The sequence below is a fragment of the Anguilla anguilla genome, chromosome 19 (genome assembly GCF_013347855.1).
Source record: "Anguilla anguilla isolate fAngAng1 chromosome 19, fAngAng1.pri, whole genome shotgun sequence".
In the NCBI taxonomy this organism is placed as follows: Eukaryota; Metazoa; Chordata; class Actinopteri; order Anguilliformes; family Anguillidae; genus Anguilla; species Anguilla anguilla.
The window spans coordinates 9,470,630-9,497,941 of record NC_049219.1 but is presented as its reverse complement, the minus strand read 5'-3'; the positions used below and the strand labels follow the sequence as shown (position 1 = coordinate 9,497,941).

General features: G+C 51.1%; 1 protein-coding gene across 1 annotated transcript; it reads right to left on the bottom strand.

Moving 5' to 3' along the window:
• Nucleotides 1-464: 464 nt before the first annotated feature.
• On the bottom strand, nt 465-26,680 carry ppm1h (protein phosphatase, Mg2+/Mn2+ dependent, 1H). The gene is made up of 10 exons (XM_035402341.1): nt 25,559-26,680; nt 16,144-16,306; nt 12,642-12,995; nt 10,134-10,246; nt 8,486-8,570; nt 8,202-8,320; nt 2,993-3,056; nt 1,946-2,053; nt 1,330-1,481; nt 465-818 (listed from the first exon to the last, which is right to left on the bottom strand). Exons 1-10 carry the CDS (start codon nt 25,789-25,791, stop codon nt 671-673), a joined length of 1,539 nt encoding a protein of 512 aa, XP_035258232.1. The 5' UTR covers nt 25,792-26,680; the 3' UTR covers nt 465-670.
• Between the last annotated feature and the right edge of the window lie 632 nt (nt 26,681-27,312).

The window sequence follows — 27,312 nt, the reverse complement described above, 5'->3', positions numbered from 1 at the left end:
ACACGTAAAAAGTTAAATTAAAAAAAAAAAAATTATACACCAAACCGAACAGCAAGTATCAAAAGAAGAAAATTGTAAACCATTGCACTTTGCTCTGATTCCCAGCCCAGTCCCCTGTATTTCATGCCACTGCCCCAGCAACACACACCCCCAACCCCCCTCTACAATCCCCCAACCCCCCTCTCCCCGGCCCTCCCCCCGCAAAGGAATTTTGTCGTAACTGTGAATCATCCACAGAGAGAGCTGCAGAGCTGCAGGGATTGTCTGTATGGCACACCCTGGCTGGAGATGACTTCCCCCTTCAGTCATAAGAGGCTTTCTGCAGCATTTCAATGTGGGGGGGGGGGGGGGACTACAGGGTATCCCGGGGCAATTTGTCAATCCAGGGTCACATGACAAAGGTGGCGTTGAAGATCCTGAGAACTTTCTTCGTTGCACTGCACAGGGTGTTGGTGGGGGGGGGGGGGGGTTGTCATCAAACACTGTGGCCCTGTGACGGGCTGGGGGGAGGCGCTTGGGTTGGGGGGTGTCAGGTCTGTCGATTTTCCATGATCATCATCACTTACAGTACAGTACAGTACAGTGGGGGGCAGAGGGAGAGGGACGGTTTTGGGTTGGGGGTGTCGGGGGGGGGCGTCGGCGTCTCCCCGTCGCTCAGCCTGCTCTCAGGCTACGGCTGCCGGTTGCCGTACAGCAGGGGGATGATGTAGACGGAGATGTCGTCCCCGGAGCCCAGCCTGTCGTTGGAGATGCGCCAGCCCCTGTCCTTCAGCACCCCCCGGGCCCTCATCACCAGGTCCTGAGCCGCCATGGTGTACCTGCGCCCCCCCCCAACCACCCAAAAAAAAAACAGTGTACTCGTGAGGAAAGGCTCAGGGTTACTTTGCATATCTGACTTAACTGGGAAAAGTAGAGAAGACTACAACACCTTTGCAGCATCTATAGCATGACGATACAAAATCGGAGCAATATTACTATTCATTTTCACGAATTATTTTTTTACTAATTATTCCCAGGGCGTGAGCGTTGGGAACGGCTTTAGCTTGCCTTGCTTGGACAGCGTTCTGCCTGTCGGAGCTGTGCGGCGTAGCGGAGCCCGTCAGCCTGTGACTCACGCACCTGTGCGGTGTAGCGGAGCTCGTTAGCCCGTGACTCACGCACCTGTGCGGTGTAGCGGAGCCCGTTAGCCCGTGACTCACGCACCTGTGCGGTGTAGCGGAGCTCGTTAGCCCGTGACTCACGCACCTGTGCGGTGTAGCGGAGCCCGTTAGCCCGTGACTCACGCACCTGTGCGGTGTAGCGGAGCTCGTTAGCCCGTGACTCACGCACCTGTGCAGGTCGTCCGGGTCGCAGTTGGCCAGGAAGCCGGCGACGGCCTCGGACACCTCCTCGTTGGACAGCACGTCCCACAGGCCGTCGGTGCCCATCACCAGGACGTCGTCGGCCCCGTGCTCGTACTGCGTCAGCGGGTACACCTTCACCTGCCGGGGGGGGGGGGGGGGGAGGGTGGAGAGAGGTGCTTAAAGACCAGGGGGGGGAAGGGTCAGTTCCGTTTCAAATCCGTTGTTTTAGGATGTGAACCATGATTTTAATGCGTTTCCCCAATTGACCCCTGACCTTTTGGAGGTTTGTTTTGGCTAACTTGCCTCTAAAGTCCAAGCACGCACAGCCCACGCAGACTCTGGAGGCAAACCGCCATCTACGAAACTTGTCCCCCAGACGCACATTTCCGAGAACGCTTTCACACCGTAGCCATTTTAGCAGTCATTCTTATCTAGAGCGATCATACTGCTTTGACCAACAGTACATTTCTCTGTCTGACTTAGGGTGTGTGTGTGTGTAGCACAGTGCGTGTTAACAGGAACACCATAGCGCAAGCAGCGTGTCGCGGTCTCCCGGGGAATTATGGGTATTGTAGTCCTGCTTTGCGGCACACGGGCCCTACCTCCGGGCAGCAGGAGAGGAAGGGCTTGATGTAGATGTTGGAGTCGTGCACCTTCAGGTCGTGGTCCCCGAGGCCGCGCGTGACGCCGATGGTCGCCATGACGCGCGCCTGCAGAGGAGAGCCGCCAAAATTCACCCAAAAACATTTTTTTTTTTAAAAACATAGACGATAATACAGACACCCAGACCATATAACACAGGAGGTGGAATCACATTAGAATGCATTACAGCACAAACAACTCATTTGACGGAAGCTTTAAAATGTATTGCAGGTTCACTTCTCCGTCTGCCCTCTCTAAGAGGGATGAGAGCATGTCTCTGTGCCATCTGGCGCGTTGCTTCTCCGTTCTCCCGACACAGCCCTCCTCTGTTTGAAGCGCGGTTATGTTCGCCCCGTGACGCAGTCGTGGCCGTTGAAACAGGGGCAGCCCGCGTAGCCGGCCCGAGCGGTGTCAGATGGGGGAGACGGGAGGTTTGGGAGGTGAGAGCAGCCCGCTGAGCAGATGGAGGAGGAGGAGGAGGAGGGAGCGTGAGGAGGAGCCGGTCTCCTCTCGCACAGCGGGAGGAACCTTCTAGATTAATCGTTTGCTCTGTGGCCCGGTGCCCCCCCACCCCCTCCACCACCACCGTGGCACTCCTCTCATCCATCTTTCCCTCAAAGCAGGGACCCCCTGGCCTGGCTTTTAACACTCTTCATCGCTCTGCTAGTGAGCTCATGTGCGTGAGGTAACCTACAACCCAACCGACCGGCTCAGAATGTTTCAAACGATTTAGCTCTCCAGTCCCAGAGATGTTATGAAATGTTACATTGTTACTATAACCTAAGATACTTTACCATCCACTTGGACAGTTTTCGCACTGGGTGAACAAGGACTGCAAGGAAACAGAGCCCCCCCCCAGTTCCATGCTTCGACAGTTCCTTTAGTATCTGGTCGGATGTGTAATGCCACAGATACTTTAGCCTGACCAGATAGTCAACCCCGTGTTCCTGACGTCGTCAGACTCGAGGTCGGAGGAGTGATTCTGCCAGCTGCGCCAGGGCTCTTACCTTCTTCCCTTCCCCGTATATCAGAGGAAACTTCAGGTCCTCGTCCTCTATGGTTTTATACGCCCTGCACAGGAGAGAGGAGACTGTAACGCGTTTGGGCTTTATGCCTTTCAATGTACAGAGAGAGAGAGAGAGAGAGAAAAGGAGGGAGGGAGAGATAGAGAGAGAGAGGATGAAGGAGAGGGAATGACATAGAGAATGAGTGTGCCTTTTTTTAACTTTTAGCTTCCCTTTATTAACAATAAGGAAAAAGATACCCACAAATAACCAATGTTCACACACTGAAAACCAAAACCAGGAAAGAGAAAGTGAACCAGACATACATATTTAATATATTATCAATGATAATAATAATCATATATTGTACTACTACATTGTGTACTACAGCACACATGGTATATTTTGGGGAGTGAAGATCATTACACTGTCGGTGAAAGCTGTGCTTTCATTGCATTTGCCAGACTAAGCTGAAGGGAGTGTGAGTGCTCAGAATTTGGGATTTTATCCCGCTTTCTTGTGCTTTACGGGACGGGGAAGCTGCTGCCGCTAGTGAATAATGCATCGGAGACCAACTGTGCGAGTAAATGATGTATTACGGCACTTCAGAAGGGGGGAAAAATACAAGTGGAAAAGTTCTTTTTTTTAATCTCTGGCAGAAAGATACCGTTGGTTTTCATGATTAAATATTAAAGTCTCGGGCCGCTGGCGGGCAAATTCGACGCGATTTTCTGAAAGTGTGTGCAGCCGCAAAGCTTGAAGGTGGGCGTGGCATCTCGGGCGTGACAACAGCAGACCTGTGTGTGGGCGGGCGGGGTCACGTGTTGTGACAAGCTTGCGCGTGATTGGTCGTCCGCTGAGACAGACTGTGTGTACTCAGGCTCTCTGGGAGGCGGGGAAGGGAATGCTACTAGTGTGGCCAGCCAAGGGAGTTTTTTTTAAATGTACTTTACCTCCATTTTAGATTGTAAGAGGGCAGGAGAACAAATCAGTAGCACACAGCAGGTCTTCCCGTGAAGGGGTGTGCCATTATAACGAGCCTAAGCAATGACATGAGCAGCGCTCGAGCTGATTGCTTATCAGCCTCAGCTGTGCCTGTCTGTGTGTGAGGCTGCTGTCCAAGGTCCTGCACGCCTCCCAGCCTCTGTAGTAGCATAAATTCATGTTTTATAATTTGGGGGGTTAGCAGTTATTCTCATCAACCTTACACCCTTCAAAGTGTGCAAAATTGTAAGATAATACAACAGGGCAACGAATATATTAGCAAAGGTATTTCAGGAGTGTCACTCGAAGAGCCGCGCTGGTCCTCAGGAACGTTTTTTTATTTTTTATTAAACAGATTGGCTCCCGAGGACCATATGCCCTCACAGCAGGCGCACCTCCAGAGTCAGCACTTTTCAAACCGCGGCCTCGGAATCACTGAACAGCGCGGCTCGGCACCCGCCCCCCCTCCCCCCCTCCCCCGCCGAGTTAGCCTTCCTCGTTAGCGTTTCGGCTTCAACGCGAAAAAGAGATTTACGGCATGGAGGAAAGAAAAGGGCTCCCTGACCCCCCCCAGCCCCCCCCCCCCCACCGCAGATACCGAGGAAAGTTCGGCACTCAAAAGAGCTGTAAACGTGGCGGACGGGCGCTAGCTCGATGCTAACGGGGCGCCGGCGGCGAGACGGAAAGAGATCAATCTCGTTTTAATACCCGCTTCCGCGCTCTCCTCCGAGCCGCTGCCTCACCGCCGCCAGAACAGTTCTTTTGTTTATTTATTTATTTATTTATCGGAGGGAAGGCTGACAGTCCATCAAATTTAATGGCCTCAAATTTAGCACGCTTAAATTTAGCACGTACCTAAAGGTCTGTTCGCGGCTTCGCGTAAACGCGACTGGGGGAGGGGGGGTTGTTTTTTTTTTGTTTCGTTTTTTTTTTTTGCATAATCAACCTTGCGGCAAGTTGGGCTGACCCGAGAGCGGCCTCTCTGCTTCATGAAGCGTTCGGGCGCGGGCCACGGACCTGAAAGCCAAGCGAGGAGCGTGTGCGTAATCGGCTGTGTGACACCGCGACATTACCGTCCCGTTGAGGTCGATGCCGGAGGTCGAAGTCCAGCTGCCTGCGGTACTGGGTGATACTGGGCGTGACGCGAGCGGAGAAGGAAGAGAGCTCAGGAGGATATCACTGAGAGTCCGTACGGAAGCCGGTTCAATGGTCACAGATACGGGGGGAGAGCATGCGATGACTATGATCAACAACTGGGCGTTCTATATTGGAATGAAATGTAAAAATAGGCTTTAAAAATACACCATGTCGTCTCTTCCATGTTTGCATGTTGGATTTACTGTACTGTACCGTAAATAATGAAGGCTTCCTATTTCTTTTAATATAACAGATCGAACAGATTGCCAAGAATCAAGAAGGCTTGGGTAGCCTACGTTTAGTTGTGTGTCTATATATAGGTGCGTATTTCTTATTTGTCATTGAAACTTCTCATTAGCGCCATTAGCTTTTTGTAATAAGGTTTCCATTGGATAAGAAGCTGGTGAAGAGCACAGCGCAGGAAGGGGCTAATTTGTGGGTCATTGGCAGGAATACCAGGCCGTTACCCCGGGTTACGCGTACAAGCTGGGGGGAAGTCGGCTGTTTTCGGGGGTATTCGTTTTACAGTCAAGTCAAGTCAGAAAGGCTTCCCCCCCGTCACCGCTGACCTTCAGCGACTTTCAGAACCCCTCCGAGAATGTGGCAGAGCGGATTAGGATCTCCACAGAAAGCAAAGGTCACCTCATCACTGCCCGGGCACACACACACACACACACACACTCACACTCACGCACACGCACACTCACACACTCACAGGCACGCAGATCACTGCCACACTCTTCATTTCCGCTGCAGAGACGTCTCCGCTAACACGTCAACCCAGCTGCGATTACAGTTACCAAGGAGACTACGAGGAGAGAGAATCCTGCTGGGCTCCTCTCTATTAAAGCAAAAGATACTGTAACATTACACACACATACACACACTCTCTCTCACACATATACGCGCACTCATGCGCACACGCACACACAGACACAGACATACACGCACTTTCTCTGTCTCACACTCACACACACAATGTCTCACACACTCAGTGCAGTCTGTGACCAGCCCCAACATCACACACACACGCACGCACGCACGCACACGCACACGCACACGCACACGCACACGCACACGCACACGCACACGCACACACACACACACACACACACACTTCGCAGTATTCAGACCTTGCCCCAGACTTGCATCTCTCTCTTTCTTGGAAGTTCACACTGCATGCCAAGAAAAGAAAATGGCACCTGTGAGCAAACCGATATCACCTTAGTAATGGTGAGCTTAGCCATCCCAAATACAGGGAAAGATAAAGGAGTAACTCCGGCTCACGTAGCTCAGACGATGGCCGGTGTGTGGCAGCGTTAATGATCAGTGACACAGAGCAGCTAACAGGTTGTGTGGCTCTGATGATTCACAGACAGAGTCCTCATAAGCTTCTCCTCTCTTACAGTCTGCTCATTTGCATAATGGTAGTTAGCGGGGTTAGAGAACGGCGAAACGAGCAGCGTAGATTTTTGATACGTTTCTTGTGATTCACAAAATCTCTTAAACTTTTTTAAAAATGCTTATTTCTTTATATCTCTGCTCCACACACTCTCTCTCTCTCTCTCTCTCTCGCTCTCACTCACTCTGACACACACACTCTCTCTCTCTCTCTCTTTCACACTGACACACACACTCTCTCTCTCTCTCTTTCACACTGACACACACACACTCTCGCACAGTCCGTGACCTTCCCCCCCCACACACAGCGCGCACACACACACACACACTCTTCCCAGTAAGGAAGCGTTCAGAGTCATTTCGCTAGACTTGGAACACAACGCAACCCCCCCACCCGAGCTTTAATTTACCCAGAAAAGGAACCGTTAATCCTTCACAGCAGCCTGCCTTACGTCAGCAAAAAAAATTCAAAATGGGTGACACGGTTTCTCGTGCACTGAACTGGCCTCGCACGCTTGCCCTTGTAGAGGAGCGTGCCGAATTTAAACCTCTCCACCTCGCCTGACCCGGGTCTTTTTTTTTTTTTTTTTTTTTTTTTTTTTCTGGGGCTGACCGCTTGAAGTGCCTGTTTAAAAATACATCACAGGCTCTCAGGCCGCGAGGACGGACCCGCACCTCGCTACTGTGATAATTATAACGAGCAAGGGCCGCAGGGCCGCGGGGTCTGCAAGCTGAACTGCCGCGGACCTTTTTACTGCTGGGCCTCAGGCTGACTGCAGGCAGCAATCGGTTAATCGGCTGCGCGCGCGGTTTTTTCGGTTTCCATGGAAACGGCACCGCGGGGGGGGGGCGAGATTTCTTCTCTCTTCTCGCCGCCTTCTGTCGTGACTCGGTCATTTCGGGGGGGGGGGGGGGGGAAACGTCACCGCGAGCGCACGTCCACCGCCCCCCCCTCCCCCCGTGCGTTCGGGGGCCAACCTTTTAAGCCGTTTGATTTGCGGTTACGTCAAACGACTTTCAGGCGCAGGTGAGAAGGTCTGAATCCAGGAAGCCGGTCTTTCGAGGCGTTCTGTGCCTACGCAGCGGTCCGTCGGCGTCACCCGTAGATACCGAGCGTCCCGCGACTTCCAGCGGATTATTAACGGACAGTTCACCGATGGCGAAACCGCGCGTGTCACTGTCACTGTGCCTTTGGGAGTAATGCACAGGACGGCGGGTGCAGGAGCTGGGATTGTGTGGGTTCAGGCGGCATGGCAGCAGACCAGAGGCGGTGTCAATACCGCTGCAGCCGCAAGCAGGGGAGACGGGGGACCACTGCGCCCGCTAATCAGAGGAATCATTCCTGAACACAGATTTAGGTCTGCTGTGTCATTCCCCGAGAGAGAGAGAGAGGGACAGAGAGAGGGGAAGAAGAGAGAGAGGAAAAGAGGAAAAGAGATAGGGGGACAGAGAGAGAGAGGAAAAGAGGGAAAGTGAGAGAGACACTAAGGAAGAGAGAAAGATTGTCATTAAACCGGCATCGGTTTCCTTCCTTGCGTTTTCTCACTATTGGCTCCATTCAGCTGGGCTGTTTATCGGCGTCTGGTCTCACTGTTAACTGCTTTGGCATCGCCGTCGCACGCGCGGTCGCGCCAGCGCAGCGACGTTTAACGGAAACGGGCAGAGCGAGAGCCGCGCGGCGCTCACTCACCAGCCGCTCATGGTGAAGTCGCGGTACAGCATCCTCTTCCCCACCTCCTTCCTCTGCACCCTCCTGGGGAACTCCAGGTGTGTGAACTCGTTCCCCAGCAGGTGCGGCTGCATGTAGCCCTGTAAAGAAAAACAAAAAACACAGAGGCCCCGCCCCCAGGAAGCAGGGAGGCACGCCTGAAAACTTGCACACAGACCGCGCTCTTATTTTGAAACCTCTCCTGGTAGTTTATCATAGAACAAGCTTTTATTTTTTTTTAAAGCACCTTGCCACCCCGCCCTTACCAGAAACTGCAGCCTCTGGCGTTCGGACTCCGGGGTGAACTCTGAGGACATGGGGACCACTTCCCCGTTCCGAATGATTATGGCTCTGACGGGAAAAGAAAACGGGGAAGCAAATCAAATAACCCGTGGCAACAGCAGACGCCGTTACCGGAACGCAGTCGCGATGTTGTAAACACGCGCACTGGTATTCCGGCGTTAGCCAGCGCGTTCCAGTATTCCAGCTACGGCCTGAGTCACGTAAACAGTCTTTCCTCCGATAACCGTAGCCCAAATAAATGTGTGTTCTGTTAGGCAACGTTCTTCTGTGAAACGGAATACTGAGTCATGGAAACGCCTTGCTTTGATTATTTGGAGCAGACGGGGGACACGTTTCCGTCTCTCGTTTGCCGAGTTCCGCGTTCGCTGCGGCGAAGCCGCCAAGCTGAGCTCATGAAGGAAAAGCTGCCGTGTGTGTGCTTTACTTGTTAGTCACGGTGAAGGGCAAGTGTCGATTTGAGTGCAGGTCATAGTCGTTTAATTTCCCACGGCAAGAAGCATAGAAAAAAAGGCATTTGGCAGAGTTGTCAGCGTTGGGTCTAGTCCTTCATCGTGATTGGTGCAGTAGCCCGCTCCCTCCAGGGGCGGGGCCAGCTGAATGCCAGCGGGACCGCGCTGGTATATCTAGTGCCCGGGCGGGCCCTGCTGTCACGCTCCCGTTCGTTCACGCCCCACTTCCTCTCCCACTTCCTGCGCGCCGCGGCGACAGGATGTCCGGTAGGGCGAGCAGTAGGACAAAAAACTTCACGTACGCGCATTCGGAGAATGGAATGAACTTCCCTAGAGCACACTCACAGCAGAATAATGTGATTGGGTAATTAGATACATAGTGTTAGCCAATCAAACAAGCTTTTGTTTCAATGTCAATGTCAAAAGGTTTCATTTCATGTGTCAGAGTAGGAGACGTGGGGGGGGGGGGGGAGGAACAGACGGCGAGCCGTAATCACTCCGCACCTCCGCTGACGACGCGTGATGTCACCTGCGAAGGCCAGCGAATCGGCGCGCGGAGTGACAGGGGAGTGGGGGCGGGGCGTCTGTTGCGGCAGCGTTGCCATGAAAACGGCGCTGCTCTTGAAAAGTGCGCGCACAACCTTCTGTACAGGCTAATCAGATGTGAACGCTTTGGAAACGCACGCAATCCATATATTATGCATCTATATCTGTTTATGAATTCATATACCTACAATACACGCACAGCACATTTACAGACCTGGGGCAAGTATACTTAATACCTTAAGATGCTGGTGAAATTTGAAAACAGCCTGGCAGATCCTTTAGAATTTTCCACAAAAATATGTGAACCGAATTGACTAATCAAATGAAGGGAGAATTGTATTTATTTAATATTTATGAAAAGAATATTTAATGAAAACACCATAGATTACTTTTTAAATTATTGACATTTTAACTATTACAAATCTTCCTGTTGCTTTATGGGTTATTTTAACTGGTGGATATGTATTACTTTATTTGTTAAAGGATTTCAGATTTGACCCAGGTCTGATGCGCACACACACGCACACACACACACACACACACACACACACACACACACACACACTCACACATTACAGCGCGCAGTGTAAAGGCAGTGAGGGGCGGAGCTTCTGACCTGCTGTCCCCGGCGTTGCCCACGTACAGCTTCCCCAGGAGGAAGACCACCACCAGCGCCGTGCAGCCCCCGGAGATGCTGTACACGGCCTTCTCCCGCTCGATCTGCGCATCCTGCGCACACAGAGAGAGAGACGCGACACTCAACAGCCAATCACAGCGCTCAGTCCGGTGCAGTCTGGTCGTTACCTCTGGTCCAGTCACAGCACAGCACTTATTTCAGTGTAGTCTGGTCTTCATCTCTGGTCCAATAACACTTCAGTGTCAAAGGACAGAGTGAGGGCGTAAATATGGCAGCCGTCCCTTCAGGAAAGTTCCCCGGTCAAGCCTCGTTTTTGTGTCGCAGTTTAGGACTCACTCTGGGAGCATTAAACATGTGCAGGACCTTTGTGTTAGTGTAAGTTACTTACTTGTGGATGCATGTATTATATGCCCTGAAATGGCAGTGTGTGTGTGTATATATGTGTGCACGTGTGTGTGTGAGTATATATTTATGTGTGTGTGTGTGTGTGTGTGTTTGCATGTGTGTGCGTGTGTTTGTGCGTGTGCATATGCGTGCGTGCGTGCATGCGTGCGTGTGTGGGTTTGCATGTGCGTATGTTTGCGTGTGTGCTTGATTTAATCTGGCTGAAGAGGCCTGGCTTTGCTAACTGCATTTGCAGTGGTGACAGAACAGCCAGAAGCAGAGATCCAGGACCCTTCCCCTTGTCCAGTGCAAAGCACACAACCCCCTTTTTTATACCCTCATACAGCTGGGTTTTAGCCTGCAGCCTCAGAGTCACGAGCACAGTAACCTCATTACCGCAATACTACACTGCTGGCCCACGACCTCAGCTGCACTGTGAGGGAGCGCTCTGGGTGTGCAGGCCTGTCCTTGAGTACGACGTGACTCCCCCCCCCGGGAACGTGCTCCTCCCACGCTTTCAGCTGGGTCGTTAATCAAGCATCCGATCCGTGTGTCCACACTGGGGCCGCGATGCAAGGCATGGGGGGCGGGCATGATGACACGCGCTCCGCACCACAGAGCACAGCGCGTATTTCAGCTCTGCTGTGGCCTGGGGGGGGGGGGGGGGGGGCTGATGACACGCGGGCCTTTTCCTCAGATCTCAATCCCCCGCCACTTACAGCCTGCGCAGACACCGCGACTGATAAAGCCCCCCCCCCCCCCCACCCCCCAAGCACAATCCCCTTCCTGTTTGATGCCTTACGCGCTCCTCTGTGTTTATCTGTCTCCGGCAGATCCACCCCCCCACCCCAAACGGGCTCGTTTCCATAGGAAGGCACTGCCACTCTGCTGGCAGAGCATCAGACAGGGATACGGAGATAAGATAAACCGGATTTTTAAAAAATACATAAAATGGAGTCATTCCATTTGCGAAATAAAAAGGGCTTCGTGAAAAATCTGGGTTGGAGAGAGACAACGGCGGCGTAGAAAAAGTGGGTTTAGCGGAAAGGGTTTGAAAGGTCCGTCCGAACGTGGCGGGACAGACAGACGCTTCGTTTCTGCACAACGCATGAAGCAGACGAGGCTTCAGAACTCCTTGAGGGGCGAGGAAGAAGCTTCGCCTCTGCATCGAGGACATGAGCACGGAACACAGGCTCCCTGAAGCCAGCGCTTTGCCTGCGTGACCTTCACACACGGCCACTAGCAGTCAGGGATCTGAGTCCAGGGATCCGCCATGTTTGCTCCAAAGCAAGGGCATGCCCGCGCAGGTCTGTGCGCATAATATCAGACATATTAATCCTCTTTAAAAAGCAGGCTGTTATCCATCCGAATAAAAGCCAGACAGTGCAGACCTTTGAGGTCTCACAAAAGCCCTCATTATGGCAGCTAGACCTGGACTGAAATTATTATTATACGTTGTGCATTTTTACAATTGAACTCATAGAGTAAAGAAGGACAGTGAGAGATGGGACAAAGGGTTTTTGGTTTTGTGGATTGTCGATTTGAAATACCTTCTGAAGGTGCCATTTCTCTGGTTGCAATCGGTTACGATTGTAAATTTGCAAAGCCGTTAACAGAAATCATGGTGTGCGAACACGTAAACACACTGTACCACTGCCTCTCGTTGTTGTAGCGGGAATTTTCGTTTCGAGCGCATTTCGTGACAAGCACCTGAGGATGGCAGAATATATTGAGTCACACTGCCGCCTAGTGGAAACATATCAGTAGCACTCCAGCATTGCGTTAAAAATATAAAATCCCTGCAGATTAGACGGAAGATCTCAATCTGTCAGAACCAGGCAACGGCAAGCTGTGCTGGCGAGCAGATTGTGAAAGTTCTCTTCACCATCCACATATATCACAAGCACAACTTCCCCTTCTGTGACAGCCGGAATCAACAACAACACCCCCCCCCCCCCCCCCCTCCCCTGCAACCTTGTAACCATGGGCGACCGGTCCAGGCCCACCAGTTAAGAGTACTGATGATGACGCCCTGCGGGACGGGGGTAGGGGTTAGGGTTAGGGTTGATGGGGCGGGGGCAGGGGTAGGGGCGGGACCCTCACCATCTCCTTGAAGGCGTTCTCCATGGCCCCGATCACCAGGCTCTCGTGCTCCACCTTCTTCTCGGTGAAGAAGCGGGTCGGGGGGGGCGTGCCCGGCGAGCCGGGGGCCCCCGCGGCCCCCCGGAGGGAGGCGGCGCGGGTGAGGGCGCGGTGGGAGGCGGGCGTGCTGCTGCTGTTGGGCTCCTCCCCCAGGCAGGTGGGGGGCAGGAGGGCGGAGTTGCGCAGGACGTCCAGCACGTCCTGGAGCTGCTCCACGATGTGGTGCTGCAGCAGCTTGGAGGCCACCACCGCCGCCCCAGAGCCCGCGTGCCCGTCGAACAGGGCCCAGTAATGGAAGGCCAGCCCGTCAGAGTCCTGCACACACACAGATACACACACACGACACGCACGCATGCACGCACGCACACCACACACACACACACACACAAGCATGCACACACCACACACACCACACACACACACACACACACACACGTGCATACACACACGCATGCACACACACACACAGACACACACAAGACAGACAATTTTGAGTGTTAATTCATTGTCACTCTTGAAATATTTACGTACACAAAGATTAACTACTGTTAAAAGGTTGTTGTACTGTTCATAACAAAATTGAAGCTTTATTCCTGTCCCAGAGCTGTTGGTTCTGATACAGTTTCAGAGGGCAATCATTGGCGTGTACCACTGGGTTTCTACTTGATGCATCACATGCTATTGATTACAGTCCGACCCTGGCTTTACCTAAACCGTAACATCGTCGTAACTAACTTTTCTGCCGGGTGTAAAAAGCGCAAGTCTGCTGACTTTCTAAGCCTGCTTTCGCCAGCCCGACGCCGCTCGTCCTTTCGCTTTCCGCACAGGAAGCGGTGAAAGCTTTCCCCGGGCCTGACCAGATGGCCACGCCGCGGGCAGCACGCGCGATTCAGAACCGCGTGACGCTGCATCACAAACCTCCCGCGCGAGGCACCGGGTCTGAGCGACGCTGCCGCGCGTTAAAGATCAGCGCTGCACATCCGACCCCGCGTGTTAGAGGGTATTACTACAGTTCAGAGAACCACTGTTTAAATCTGGTGAGTAAAACAGCACAGTTTTATTCAGTCCACGTTGCTTCCTGGCTAAAACAGTGGGGCGTCATTGGTTAGGACTTCCTCATTCTTCGTGAAGTAATTAATCTACTTCATATGTGAGATGTGTACATGTAGCAGCAACCCTATTTCTGTAGATCTGCCATCCTGTGGGTTTTCTAATTTGGTACACCTGACTACTAATTATCAGCACAATGAGATCTCTAGCTGTTGAACGAGGTGGGTTCTGTTAGGCTCGGAGTTAGGACCTACAGAGCGGTGGATCTCGAGGAACGGGATTGGGCGGCCCTGACGCGCATAACGCGGAGTGAAACCGTGGCGACGCAGCGCTTTCTAACGCGCGGTAACTCTACCTCAGGGCCATCTTTAAGAGGATCAGCGTGTAAGAGCGAGATTGCATTGAATAAGACACGCTTAACGGGGGGGGGGGGGGGGGGGGGGGTTTTAAAATGGCATTATCTCTATTAATAGCAGAGCCTTTTCAGACCAGGCAGCCGGGGCTAATTGAGAAACACAAACCCACTCCCCACCCCCCCAGAGCGGCGGGTCCCCCGAAAGCAGGTGTCTGAACCGACGGTGACCCCCTTCTCAAATTTCCCCCCCAGCACCTCCTCCCCCCCCCTCCTCTGCGGACACAGTGCGATCCATTGTTCAGCAGCTGTTACAACCCCGGCTGGAATGTCTAAGGCAGAAAGGAGGGAGGAGGCAAGATGCTGCGGTTTTCTGAAGAAATGCTTCCCGTCTAGACACAACTCCCCCCCCCCCCCCCCCCCCCCCCCCCCCCCCCCCCCCCCCCCCCCCCCCCCCCCCCCCCCCCCCCCCCCCCCCCCCCCAGGTTCCTTTCTCCTAATTTTGAAACGTGAACCTTGAATGCCGCCTCTCGGGTTCCCTGCGAGCACCCGTCGCCCGCGCGTGTTCATCAGTGCGCGGGTTAGCCGCTCGCACATGCTCTGTTCCGCCCTCTCCAAGCACACGAACGCCGAGACGTTTGGCAACCGATCCGCTGACTGATACGCGGTCTGACGAGCTCGCCTTGCAGCGTAAGGGGTTTGTCCAGTTCCCCTTTTTTTTTTTTTTTTTTTTTTTGGCAAGAACACTTACAAAAGCGCACTTTTGCGTGTGTAGGCGTGAAATCACAGGGCGAGAATCATAGGCGATACTTAAAAAAATGGGGAACATCCATTCTGACTGTAAAGTTGTCTTGCTTTCAGTTTGACCTTCACAACCGCTAATCACGTCTGGCAGGATAATGCCTCAGGAAATTATTGTTTTATTATGTGAGTTAATTACCTGCCATTGGTCCCAAAAAAACATGTGTTGAGCTAAAATGGCGAGGCTCATCTTTGCCATTAGCACAAGCTAACTCATCACAGCCTTTGGTTATTTACTGTCGCAACTGACACAAATTCTTCCACAACTGTTTCAGTCTGAAGGGAACAGCTCCGCACCAGCAGTTCCAATTCCTCTCTCACCTCCTAAAACCCAGAATTTAATCTCTTAGAGTCTCTGGTCTTAGTCTCTACTTAGTCTCCGTATATTCGACCATGCTGAAACCTACACTACAAGGGACATTCCGTGAAAAGTTAAACGACATTTTTGAAAATATTTTCACTGCAATGTGTTTTTGTCGCCCAGGACACTTGTTATTATGTTGAAACACTGCAGTCTATAGGGGGTGTCAGTGGTAAGGCTGGGCCCGTTATGACTGTTCACTTTCAATTCCCTTTCTTGCGCTCAAAACGGCCAATTTGACCGTTCCCATTTCCCAGTTTTAATGTGTCAACTGACTTGCTCGGTCTGCTCGTGGAAGCCAACGTAGTTGTGGACTCACGTAATCCTGTCCACAAGCAGGCCTCAGAACAGAGATTGCGTAGCACTTGTGTGATCGGGCTTGAGAGTTTGAAGCTGATGAGAGGACCATAGAACTGAAACAAGATGGCATGATGGGATTGCTGGAGGAGAGGATGATTGGATAACATGAGAGAAGAATTATGTGACAGCTGCAGCAAAGGAGGATGGGATAGCAAGAGAAGAGGATGGTGGGATAGGTGGAGCAAAGGAGGATGGGATAGCAAGAGAAGAGTATGGTGGGATAGGTGGAGCAAAGGAGGATGGGATAGCAAGAGAAGAGTATGGTGGGATAGGTGGAGCAAAGGAGGATGGGATAGCAAGAGAAGAGTACGGTGGGACAGCTAGAGCACAGCAGGATGGGATAGCAAGAGAAGACTATGGTGGGACAACTAGAGTACAGCAGGATGGGATAGCAAGAGAAGAGTATGGTGGGACAGCTGGAGCAAAGCAGGATGGGATAGCAAGGGAAGAGTATGGTGGGACAGCTGGAGCAAAGCAGGATGGGATAGGTCGAGGCGCAGACGGCAGCCTAACAGATGGCGGGGAGCGTGATGACTCACCGAGCTCTCCCGCAGGCCCAGGCCCTCCCCGTTGGGCAGGGAGGACCTCCTCTTGGTGGTGGGCGTTTTGCCGGGGGTGGAGCTGCCCGCCTTCCTCTTCACCAGCACCACCTCGCAGCAGGCCTGGTCCTCGTTCAGAGTGCTCTTCCCCGCGTTGATCACCCTGTGCGACACAGCGGTCAAAAAACCATTCACCGCTCCGTTCGCAACAGTCCTCATTCACTCCTTCAGTTTCTCTTAAACGAGGGACAGTCAAGGGCTGTGATTGGTTTTCCTGCGAAAGATTCTGCGATCCGATTGGCTTTTTGCAAGGTTTCGGCCAGCATTCCTTTTGGCTTGAATCGCCACAGCCAATGGAAAAAAGATGCTGGATTTTATCAGAAGGACTAACAAGAGCCTCGGTTCCTTAGCATAACACAGCCCAGAAAGCTCAGCTGGCTTACCTTACGTGAGAATATCAGCCTGGTGAGGAACACTGTTACCATAACCCAAGTGAGGCTGCTCCTCCATTTAATTAGCCAGTCAGTCATTCATTAATAACAATAGCAACAGTCATCCCAATAATAGCATTCGACCATTCTTAGGCCACCACGCATACGGGTTTAGACATGCACTACTGACAGGTGGATTAAAGTTAAAATGGCCGCTGAGACTGAACAAAGGTAATGGAAATGTGAGAGACGGCTGACTGGCGTGAGGGGCGGAGGTCTGCGTAGTAAGCGCTAGAAAAGTAGCCGCGTGTAACCGCGCTGGTGATCGTGCGTTTTCTGAACAAGATACTTCACACCAGACCTGGGTCAAATACGTATTTGTTTTGGATTCAAATACTTTTCTGTGCTCTGTTGATCTTGCCTGGTGTAATTGAGCCTGCCAATATGACCAGAAGGCGGGGTCTGCACTATTTGAGAGTATTTCATTGGTTCCAGTACACCAGAGGGTTGTAATGTGTAGTGCGCTACCCGATCCACCCAAACGGCGGAAATGCATTCGGGGCAGGGTCAGGGTCCGTTCCCTTTCGGCTCAGTCCAGCACAGGGGAAAAATAACGGTCGTATTCTGTGAGGACTTTTCACTTCCTGTCTTGAATTTCAGTTCATGTCGATCAATGCCAGCTCTGATTTTGAGTGCCCTGCAGGCTCTGTTTCACTGACCGCCTACAGCTGAATGCATGTTTTTTTTTTATACCTTCTGTAAACTTTTTAAATTGTGCTACAGTTCACTCTCAGGTTTGAGAAGCAACCTATGGCAGTAGTTCACTGCCCTTGATCTTTGTGTGTGACATACTCTATTTGGTTTGTTACACAGCTCGTGTACCTTGACACTGTTAAGAACGAACGGGTTTTAAGGCTAAAAGGATTGCTTGGTCTTGTATAATGACCATGCATACTGTATAGTGAAGATTGACCTGATGTTGCGTTGATGGGTCACTTGAATAACGTTTGCCATCTCCCCGTTGTGGTGTGTCTTGACCTTCACTGCATCGAGCAGTCTATACACCCTGCCACCGAATCACATTGATTTGATTGATTGATTGATTAATTAATCTTGGAGGGGGCAGAGATTATCATTACCTGCGTTGTAGGTGTATTTCTTTAACAATTTTGCATGCACGCATCACTCGCATTCAAATTAAACTCAATGCAAAAAGCTAGGCAAATAGGACACTGAATAATAATGTGCGCAAGGTTCAGTTTGCCTTCATCAGTCTGCACTGGGGTTACTCAGCGAGGGCTCTCAGTAGATTTCATTGGGCGCTGGGACAAAAGGAGCCGGAAAAAGGGGTCACTAAGGGTCAAAAGGGCGGCAGAGAAACCCTGGGGTAAACAAGTGTGTCCCCGCAGTGTCCTTTTCCAGCCCCCATAATTCATAGCGAGGGTCCACTGGGTTCAATAAGGGTCACAGGGTAGGCGACGCCCAAGAAGTACAAAATAAACACGGGTAAAATGTCCAGTGTTAATTCAACTCTAACAGAGTACATGCTGTACGAGTGCAACAGGGACCGTGCGTACTCTGTAAGAGTCGATTTAACACGGGACATTTTACTCCGTATAGATCGGCAGCTCCGGTGTGGCGGCTGCTGATAGGTGGACATTGGCAAGAGGGGATGGCGAACTTCACGCCCCCCCCCCCCCCACCCCCCCTCAGATTCTGTACGCACACCGCCATGTCCCCCCGCGCCAGATCTCTTGAGGCTGTCCCGGGTCACAGCTACACATTTAAATCGTGTTATTCTGACGGCAAAGCCTTGAAGCGCTGCAGCCGCGATTTCCATTCCCCCAAAGAAACACAGCCCACCCTCTGGCCTCGAGCGTTTCTCTCAGCACAGACGATCGCCTGCCAGGTCAGATGAGAGAGAACAAACCGTCGCTACAGCGAATAAGTGCAGGGTTTCATCCGCAGGTTGTATATATTTGAGATATTATTATAATATTATATGATCATATGATTTAATAATCCTGGCAGTTTTGTGTTGCACGTGTATGAGCTTAATAATAAGTAATAAATAATTTCAGGCGTTTATTAGCCTATGCATAACAGATAGGAAAAGGCCATTCCCGTGTTAAAGACTCATTTTCATAAAAATTACAAGAAGGACCCTATCATTCTAAGCTATTGATTTGCTAAAGGGGTATGTTTAGAGTTTTCGGACAGACCAGGAAACAAGGATCTGTGGCTCTGCGTCTCTCTCTCTCTCTCCCTCCCTCTCCCTCTCTCTCTCTCTCTCTGTCTCTCCCTCCCTCCCTCCCCATCCATCCTCGTGTCAGTGACCGTGGGGGTGGTGGGGGGGGAAGGGTGGCTGACCCTGTTCCACACAGCCTAGCCTGAGGGGAACATCCTCTCATTCAGGAGTCCTGCCAACAAACAGCCAGGGCCAGAAAACAGTGGAGCCGCAGCAGGACCAGGGGGCACAGGCTGCCCGCAACCCCACGCAGATCGCACTGACACACTGCCAAGTGCCAGGCGGAGCGGAAAGGAAAACATCGTTTACTTTTGCTTCGTTCGTTTAACTGTCGGGGTCGTCTGGGAAACGGCATAAACTCAGACCCTAGCCCGAAGTAGCGAAACGTGGGTGACTCGTGATTGTTGGAGCTTTCACCCAATAAGGTGTAAGATCGCAAAGTATGTTCTTAGGATGTTCTTAAATGAACATTCTAACGCTGATACAACAACCACTAGCCTGTTCGTAATTGACAGCAATGGGGGGAAAAAAAAAATTCCAAAAAAAAACATACTCTTGGACGGGTGTGGTATAACCGTGGAATATAAAATGGTGCCCCTGAACGAACGTGTTGTACACGGGGGGGGGGGGGGGGAACGCGTGCTAGCTGTCTTCATAGTGCAGCATAGTGCAGCTTCAGGGTTTTCAGAGTTGCACATTGTACATTTTATCTTCCGTGATACGGCATCACAGACATCGGACGGGCGCTCTTACTGAGCAGAGCTGCTCTAGTCTAGTCAGCCTGGATGTCAAACTCTTCTGCCAGCGGAAGGGTCTCGGGGGGGGAGAGACTCCTCGGCCGGGACAGAAATCTCCCCCGAACGGCTCGTGTTTAGACTGTTCAGTTAGCCACTGTCAGTGCGAGCCCGGTGGAACTCAATCCAAGCAGAGCGCCGCGGCACACGCCGTACGCGGCTACGTTCAGAAGCCAACGAGGCCAGGCGCTCCCCCGCCCCCCCGCTCGAGCGCGTTACGCACTGCCCTCCGTCTGAGGGAGTAGGGGGCCGGGAGGATGAGGCAAGCCTTCTTAAGGAGAGTCAAATTTCCCTCTGATCCACGTCAGCTCCTAGTTTGCACCTTTTTTTTCAAAAAAAATGCTAACGACTCAGCCAAAGCCCGCTTTTCCTGAAACAGCAGTATGAAAATGGGCATCGAGTAAACCGGCAATGAACTACCCTGGGCCGCCAGTGGTCAAACACCATTCTGTCACAGTCATACGTTAAGGGGTGAAACTGAGAATTTTTTACCTGGACGTCACCTGTGCCTCTAAAACCCCTGCGACATGCGGGAGGAACCCCCTGCCCGTTCTGCCTGAGAAACGTCAGCACGCCGCCCGCATGCGTTAAGAAGGCTTTTCGACGCAGAGGCGCTGACCCAGTTTCGGGAGTCACGCAGGCAGCTTGCGCTCCCGCCGGTTTTGGGAAAAGGCAGCAGCACAATGGCAGCACTCCTGCCCCTTTGCTCTCAGACATCGGATACGGAGGCGGATTATCGCCGAGGGCTCGCCAGCGTGTGGCAAAATGGAGGTTCAGAGTAGCACGCACAGCGCCGGGTGTATTTATAGCCTCTGAGGTCTGAGGGTCCGCGACATTTCCTTTCACGTTGCCGCTCGCGCTGCTTTTCTCCTGGATGATCTCCTGAGCGAATCCTCCGCAGGTCTTGGCAATTTGGAGTGTTGGGAGCGGAGGAGGAACTCGGTGCAGCTCAGAACTGCACTCCTTCGATGAGAGGAGGTGACATTGTCGCTTGTCCCCAACACCTGTGGCACCAAACGCGCGACGCCAGCAACCCGGTTCCAGCTGGCTTCCGATCGTCAGCGTGATGCGAGATGATTCTGATCATCGTCTGAGATTTGCAGCCCCATAGACAGCCTCTCTTTTGCCTCATGGAGATGCATGATGCATTCTCAAATGACCGTGACCATGGTGATTAAACATTTGAACATTCCGTTAATCCTCAAGAATTTGAACCGAGCAAGAATCCGTCTCTCTTCCTCATATCTTGGGTTCAGCCGTGCGAGGGCTGTTGCTCTTTATGCAGTTTACACAGAATTTCCCTTACCCAGAGAGTAAGAGTAACTGCCATACCGTGTGAATTAGCCTTAATGCTGAGGACAGGTACTCATTATGGGAACTCAAGAAAGCACAGACCCTAAACTGGACCACGAGATGTCCGTCACACAGCCCAGCTGGGACGGTTATTGCATTACACAGAAATAGTCCAGTAACGTGAAAATGCCGAGGCTTTTAAATCATTAGGAGTAACAGAAAGAAGTGTCAGTGTGAATGCTGAACATTCACTGCTTATCAACTCAACCTATGCCCCTTTTAAGGCACTGTGTCCGGTGAATGCAGTGCCTTGTTTTGGAACGGGACGGGGCAGAAGGAATTAACAGGGCCTCAGTCCAAAACGCTTGATCGCTTGATGCATGCTGTACGACAGGATTCTGAGAATTTCTGGGGATTTAATCCGTTCAGGTGGAAGGTCAGCGTTTAATTTCCTAAAGCAGAGGGCTGAGGCCTAGGGACTCAGCAGCAGACCCCTCACCAGGATGCCCCCCCACCACCCTCCCCCCTCCTCCCTCCTCCCTCTCTCTCTGTCTCTCTCTCACCTGCCTTTCATTTGGGTCACCATCTCGGGACTAATAATTCAGCATCCACATGCAGCGGGCTCAAGGCAATGTGCTAAAGCTGGGAGCTACGTCCCGCTCTGGGTCACACCGCAACAGGATAAACGATAAGGGAAGTGAGGGGGGAACAGACAATGGAAGTAAAAATGCTGACCGACGAGTAGCTCCGGTCCCTATCTGCCTATCCCAAACCAACTGACCCGGCTAGTCTTTCGAGTCTTTCCAGGTACGGGGCAGCTTTGAACGCTGAGCTTCGGGACAAATGAATATGCAGGCTGAGACCCAGAGTCCGAACGGCACACCCCCCAACGAAAAATTAAAACCACCCACCAAGAGTTACCTTCAAAATAATTAAGGAAAAATAACAAAGTAGTGTCCCGATGGAATGCTTTGTAATCTAGCTGGGAACACTAACAAACCGGGGTCACTATATAGTGAGCAGAGGGGCAAAACGAGAGTTGCGGTCGAATAGAGCGAGTCAATAGTCAGACACGAAATCCAACCAGGAAAATCGATCAAAACAAGGTCAAACAAGCAAAGTCAATCACTGTCCACAAGAAACGGAAAACGGCGGCTTTTTCAAAACCGGAGTAACCGGAAAGATGGAGACAGCCAATTTAAAGACAGACTGGAAGAATGAGACACGCGCGCGCAGCGAGGAAAAATGTAAACACGACACCCACCGCAACACGGGGATTACTCCACAGCGGGGACAAGCGTAGCAGCGGAGACAGGCGAGCCTAGGTGTTCCGACACCGTGCCAGAGAGCGATCCAACACACAAACTGGTATTGACCCACATTCCCATAGCAGACAAATAGTGAGCTGCCTCTGTTAAAAGTTCTTTGTAAAAGTTGAATTTGCAGGTTTATCGGAAGACGAATGTCTATAATTTCAGAGCACCTGGGAACGATTCTCAAATTTTGGCCGCTGTGTACAACTTGAATGAAGTCACTTCAGGAAGAAACCCCTGGTGACAGCTATTTAGCAAGTATGCCATGTATTTTGAACCGTCCGCCTGTTTTCCATCAGTGGGATTACTGGGCAGATGAACTCATTCTCTGGCACAGTGGCATGCGCCAGTAACCAGGGGAGCTGGAGCACAATGCCCGAACACAAGAGTGGCTTTAGGCCGTATTACTGGGTCTCCCGCACAAACGGATTATTCCACAAATGCAACTAATTAATGTGGTCATTAGTAGCGTAATCTAATGCTGCTTGTGTTCCTTCCTGTCTGTGACTATCCCATGAAAATTCTTGAGAATAATGGCATTTCACGTGGAAGGCACAAAAAAGCCATCCAGCTTTAGGACAAACTCAGGGAATGCGATAGCACAGTTTGTGTGAACGGTCTGAATACAGGCCGAAGTGACTGCAGGTAAGAGTCCTCTGAGCAGCGTTGCTATTGTCAGACACACTGAGAACAGTGTCACCATAGTGCGAAGGAGTTTAGGACGCGCAGAAAGAGGAAAGAGAAAATGATCTCCTTTTTCCCTCAGAATGTCTTGGAAAGAGTAGGAATGTGTCTAAAATCACTTCAGACTTTGTAAACGTTTCTCTAAGACCTGACCTGTGGCCCAGGTTTCTGATGCGTCGACTCGTAGAAGTTTTGTATGAACTCGTCAGGTGGATCAGCAGATCTGCGGTGTTCAGATAATCTCCAGAGAGGCCGCGATCGGAAACGATGTCTTCTGTAAGACGCCGTACACGCAGAACAGAGATAACCAACCGCGTTCGTGCGACAGCCTGGCATCGCCGTGGCCACCAAATTCACGCTTCAAAGGTGTTCAGAGGTTTCGTTGAGTGAGTGCAGATCACATTAACTGAGGAAGAGAACCACGGGACCCCCCCCCCCCTCCAGTGTGGGAATGCCATTGGGGGGAAACATTCCGGAAACAACAGCGTTACCGAAAACAGCTGAAACAGCAGACAGACCTTCCTTGCATTTCAGTCCCATTGTTTGTTTTTTTAACTTTTTAAAATTTTGTATGCCCTGCCGTTACCTTTAAAGGAGACGTTCCGTACTGTTGTGTTTTATTTATCCCTCTGTCGTTGGAATGTGAAAAATCACAAAGCTGCAGTTTGCAGTTATCGGTTTTTACTCTAAAACTTACAAGCCTCCCCCAGACTCACCCAGAACAATTCCTGCAATTCCTTGCCCTCCCTTCCCCTCTCTTCCTTTCTTTAGCTTCGTTGGGCTTGGATTGGATTTCAGGGCATGTGCAATGAGAGAACGCATGAACGAACCACCTTTTCATTATGGGAATAAGAAATGCTTCTGCGATTCAACCGGCTGGCTTGTGCTGCTCAAGGATGTATGCTTAAAGAGATTCGTTTATTAGGAAACACCTGTTTTGCATAGTCAGACACTGACGCAATTAGGCAGAGTGCTAGCTACTGAAGATGTGTACAAATCATTTTAAAATTCAGCCAGAATGATTGAGTGATCAACTCATAAGGTGCATGTGGTCCCAACTGGACTCTTATGCACTCTTCTGTTAGAGTTTAATTAACTCTGGGCAATTTACTGTGTAGCTGGCTAGATTGCTGGTTTTGTTGCTATCTAGGTATTTAAATGAGCCTTTAATTATTTGCATGCGAGAAGACCCAACATGCTCCAAATTCAGTTAGACCCTTCCACCGTATAACAGAAGGAAGCAGGCTCCCTTCACTTTCCTTCTGAATGTGAATTAAACTGGGTCTCCTAGCACCGACGCTCCACATTACTGATTTCTGCATTCACAAACGCAAAGTGGAAACTGCAGCTTGGCTTCCCCTCACAAGGCTCTCTGTGCGTCATAATACAGAGCCCTGACTGCAGCGGTGCCCTGCTAAAGAGGTCCCACCTGAAACTGCGACCGTGCAACTGCAAGGCCACAGGTGTGCGGAACCTACAGGACCCGGCAATATCGCCACCAGCAAGAGATCTTACAGCAGTTATCGAATGCGCTTAAATTAACAGGGCTGGGTCGTAATGCAACTGTGCAGTTACCATGTAATGTACCGGTTGTTGCATACAGAGGAACTGATGTGTGAAAAGACTTAGCTGTTCATGCTAACATAGAAGTCTCACTAATTATGACCCCACTCCCACCCCGTGCGCTAACCAGACCCTAACCCTAATGCCAAAACAAATGTACGTCATTCTAAGGCCATTTAAAATTGAATTTGCTGAGGACAGCCCTTTGGGTCCAAATGTGGGCACTGATATTTTGCAGTATGTGTGTGCTTATCTATACATTTGAATTACCCCCTTCTTTGATCCCAAGTTTCAGTTTTCTGAATTTAGAAAACGAAAGTTGTAATGAAATGCGTCCAATACGATTCCTCTACTGTGTCTGGTCAATTGAGACGACCCACGGCCTATGAGAGAATGCCCACAGCACCGCAGGCCAGAATGAAGTTAAGTAAAATGAACAGCCGTATCCGAGAACAGGTCAAAACCCATTCCACGAGATATGTTTCCGTTTATTGAGTGGTCGACAATATATTTAAACCAACAGTTAATATCAACACGAAATTAGATTTTATCATGACCTCGATGCGTAATGGGTATGGCGCGGCTGTCACTTTACATCATAAATGTACGGGGTAGCGACGGTACCTGGCTGCAGAATGAGAGGGGAGTTGCGGCAATGTAACCGTCCGCTATAGCTTTCAGTAGGCTACACCAAACATTCAAGCCTGACTTTGTAAACATAACGTTCATAATGCATAAACAGCGTCGTTCCCAAATGCAATTATGTAACAAGCAAACATCCTACATAACAGCGATGTTATTCAACCTCGGCTGCTGTCTAATCTCATTTCGAACCGCAGTCCTGCGGTTAATCTTCATTTTGCCCCTGTGACAGTCTCTCGCGCACGCATACACGCGCAGATATATTGCGTTTAATTCGGCCAGGGGGGATTTAAATTAAAAATCGCAGCGTCGCCCCGATGGATTCTCAAAGACAGTCGCAGCACATGATGAGTCTGTTGCAGCAGCAGCAGCATCATCAGAGCGATGCGCATAGCTACAGAAGCGGGTTTGCTATTAGTTTAAGATGGACGCGGCGTCGCTACTTACTCTGCATAGCCAGTAGCCCAAGGCAATCTCTTCGTCTCCTTCAGAATGAGAATCGGCCGCGCGATGTGATCCGCGGAGCACTCTATCTCGTCCTGTGACAGCCCCAGAAACTCCGGTCTCATGTAAGGAAATTTCAGCGGCAGGTCGGAACCGCTGAAGTTGTCTCCATTGGAACCGCCAGCCATTATGCCTCCCATGAAACTGGCCACCGCAGATTTCACCCGTGTGAGCATGTTATTGCTGCGGCTCGCGTCTTTGCGGTGAAATGAGCGGGTCCCCTTCCCCGAAGTGCCCCCCAGCTCGGCGACGCGTTCCAATGGCAGCTCGGTGCAGGAAGCAGGGCAGGAAAAAAAAAAACACCAGTCAGGATTTCATTCAGTTGAGTGAGATCCCTGAGAACACGGAAATAATTTCTCCGATGAGCGCAGTCATGTGACAAACCGGTTGCAGGATTTGGTCGCAGAGTCACCGCTTTGAGCTGATTACTGCTGGTAGCAGTAGGTCAAAGGTAGCCAGCATCCTGCAGGACGGACCTTGACCGACGTTTATAACCTGCCGACAGCGGGGAGCCTTTTCATTCCCTCGGTTTCCTGCGGGAATGTGGCATTCTTTCCGGCTAATGACTGCTGAGAGCTGATTAACTCTTATGAGGTGTGCATGCCGGTGCGCGCGCTCTCTCTCTCTCTCTGACCCGTATACTGCAGCGTAAACTCTCAGTTTGTCCTGTTCACTGGGACTGGGTGAAATTGTAAACTGTTTTAGTCTATCATCTCAGCCCAGGCTTGCTCTGTTAATATTGCATGTCTTTGTTGTATTAGGGTTCAGAAATGAGGAATATTTTTTAACCTTGTATACTGTAAACCTTGGCCATTGCACCAGAGAGGAGGGGAGTTGATGATGAACAGATTATCCTGTCAGTGAAATTAAGAACCCCTTCAGAAAAGACAAGAAAAGAGCCACAAGGGAGTGACGGTTGGCTATTTGGGGAGAGGTGCTTGTCTGGCCAGCCCGACGGGGGAAGCGCGAGGGTTTCGGGGACGAAACGCAGACTAGGCGGTTTCTCTGAGGATCGATTTGGCACGGGGCAGTGGACTGGAGTATGTGGGTCAGTCAGTCAGCGTCCCACACGGTCTCACTTCCACGCGGACGGACCTGCGAACAGGGGTGCGACCACAAGCCTTTACATGACCCTTTTTTACGACCCAGAGGCCTTTCTCTGGACCCCCCCGGTACCACTGGTCACAGCTGCTGAGGATTAGATAAAGAAAAAATAAACAGTGTGAAATGAGCCTAGCGGAGGTGCCCGTGCGGCCCAGATGGACCGTCTAGATCTGTAGATTGCTCCTAATGCTTCAGAATAGCCACACTAAAGTCGGCAAGTGTCGCTTCAACCTGTAAGATATTAATGACTAATGAAAAGCAAGGAAATGCACACTCCATTCAAGCTGAATTCTTTCAAATTCACCCATCACATCACCCATTTGAACGGATTGTTGAAAGCTTGACCTTAAAGGGCATTTTTTCCTACATTTTAAGGACTAACAATCACATAAATTAAAAGGTTGACCGCAGTTTGTGCAAACTGTTTAAATGAGAAGGAAGGTTTTACAGTTTCAAGATAATGGATGAATACGAGATCGTCTGCTGAACAGACAGCTTCGTCTGATAGGCTGATGATCCTGAGTACCCCGTCTCCACTGTGATGTAACCCCACTGATTTTGTGTGTGTGCTCTGCTGATAAACCAATGGCCAG

Excerpts from the sequence above, each read along its gene's own strand:
- ppm1h (XM_035402341.1), bottom strand. The coding sequence starts at position 25,791 with ATGCTCACACGGGTGAAATCTGCGGTGGCCAGTTTCATGGGAGGCATA. Across the intron at positions 16,307-25,558 it reads TGGGCTACTGGCTATGCAGA|GGTGATCAACGCGGGGAAGA; the intron begins GTAAGTAGCGAC and ends TGTGTCGCACAG. Across the intron at positions 8,321-8,485 it reads GCCAGAGGCTGCAGTTTCTG|GGCTACATGCAGCCGCACCT; the intron begins GTAAGGGCGGGG and ends TTTTCTTTACAG.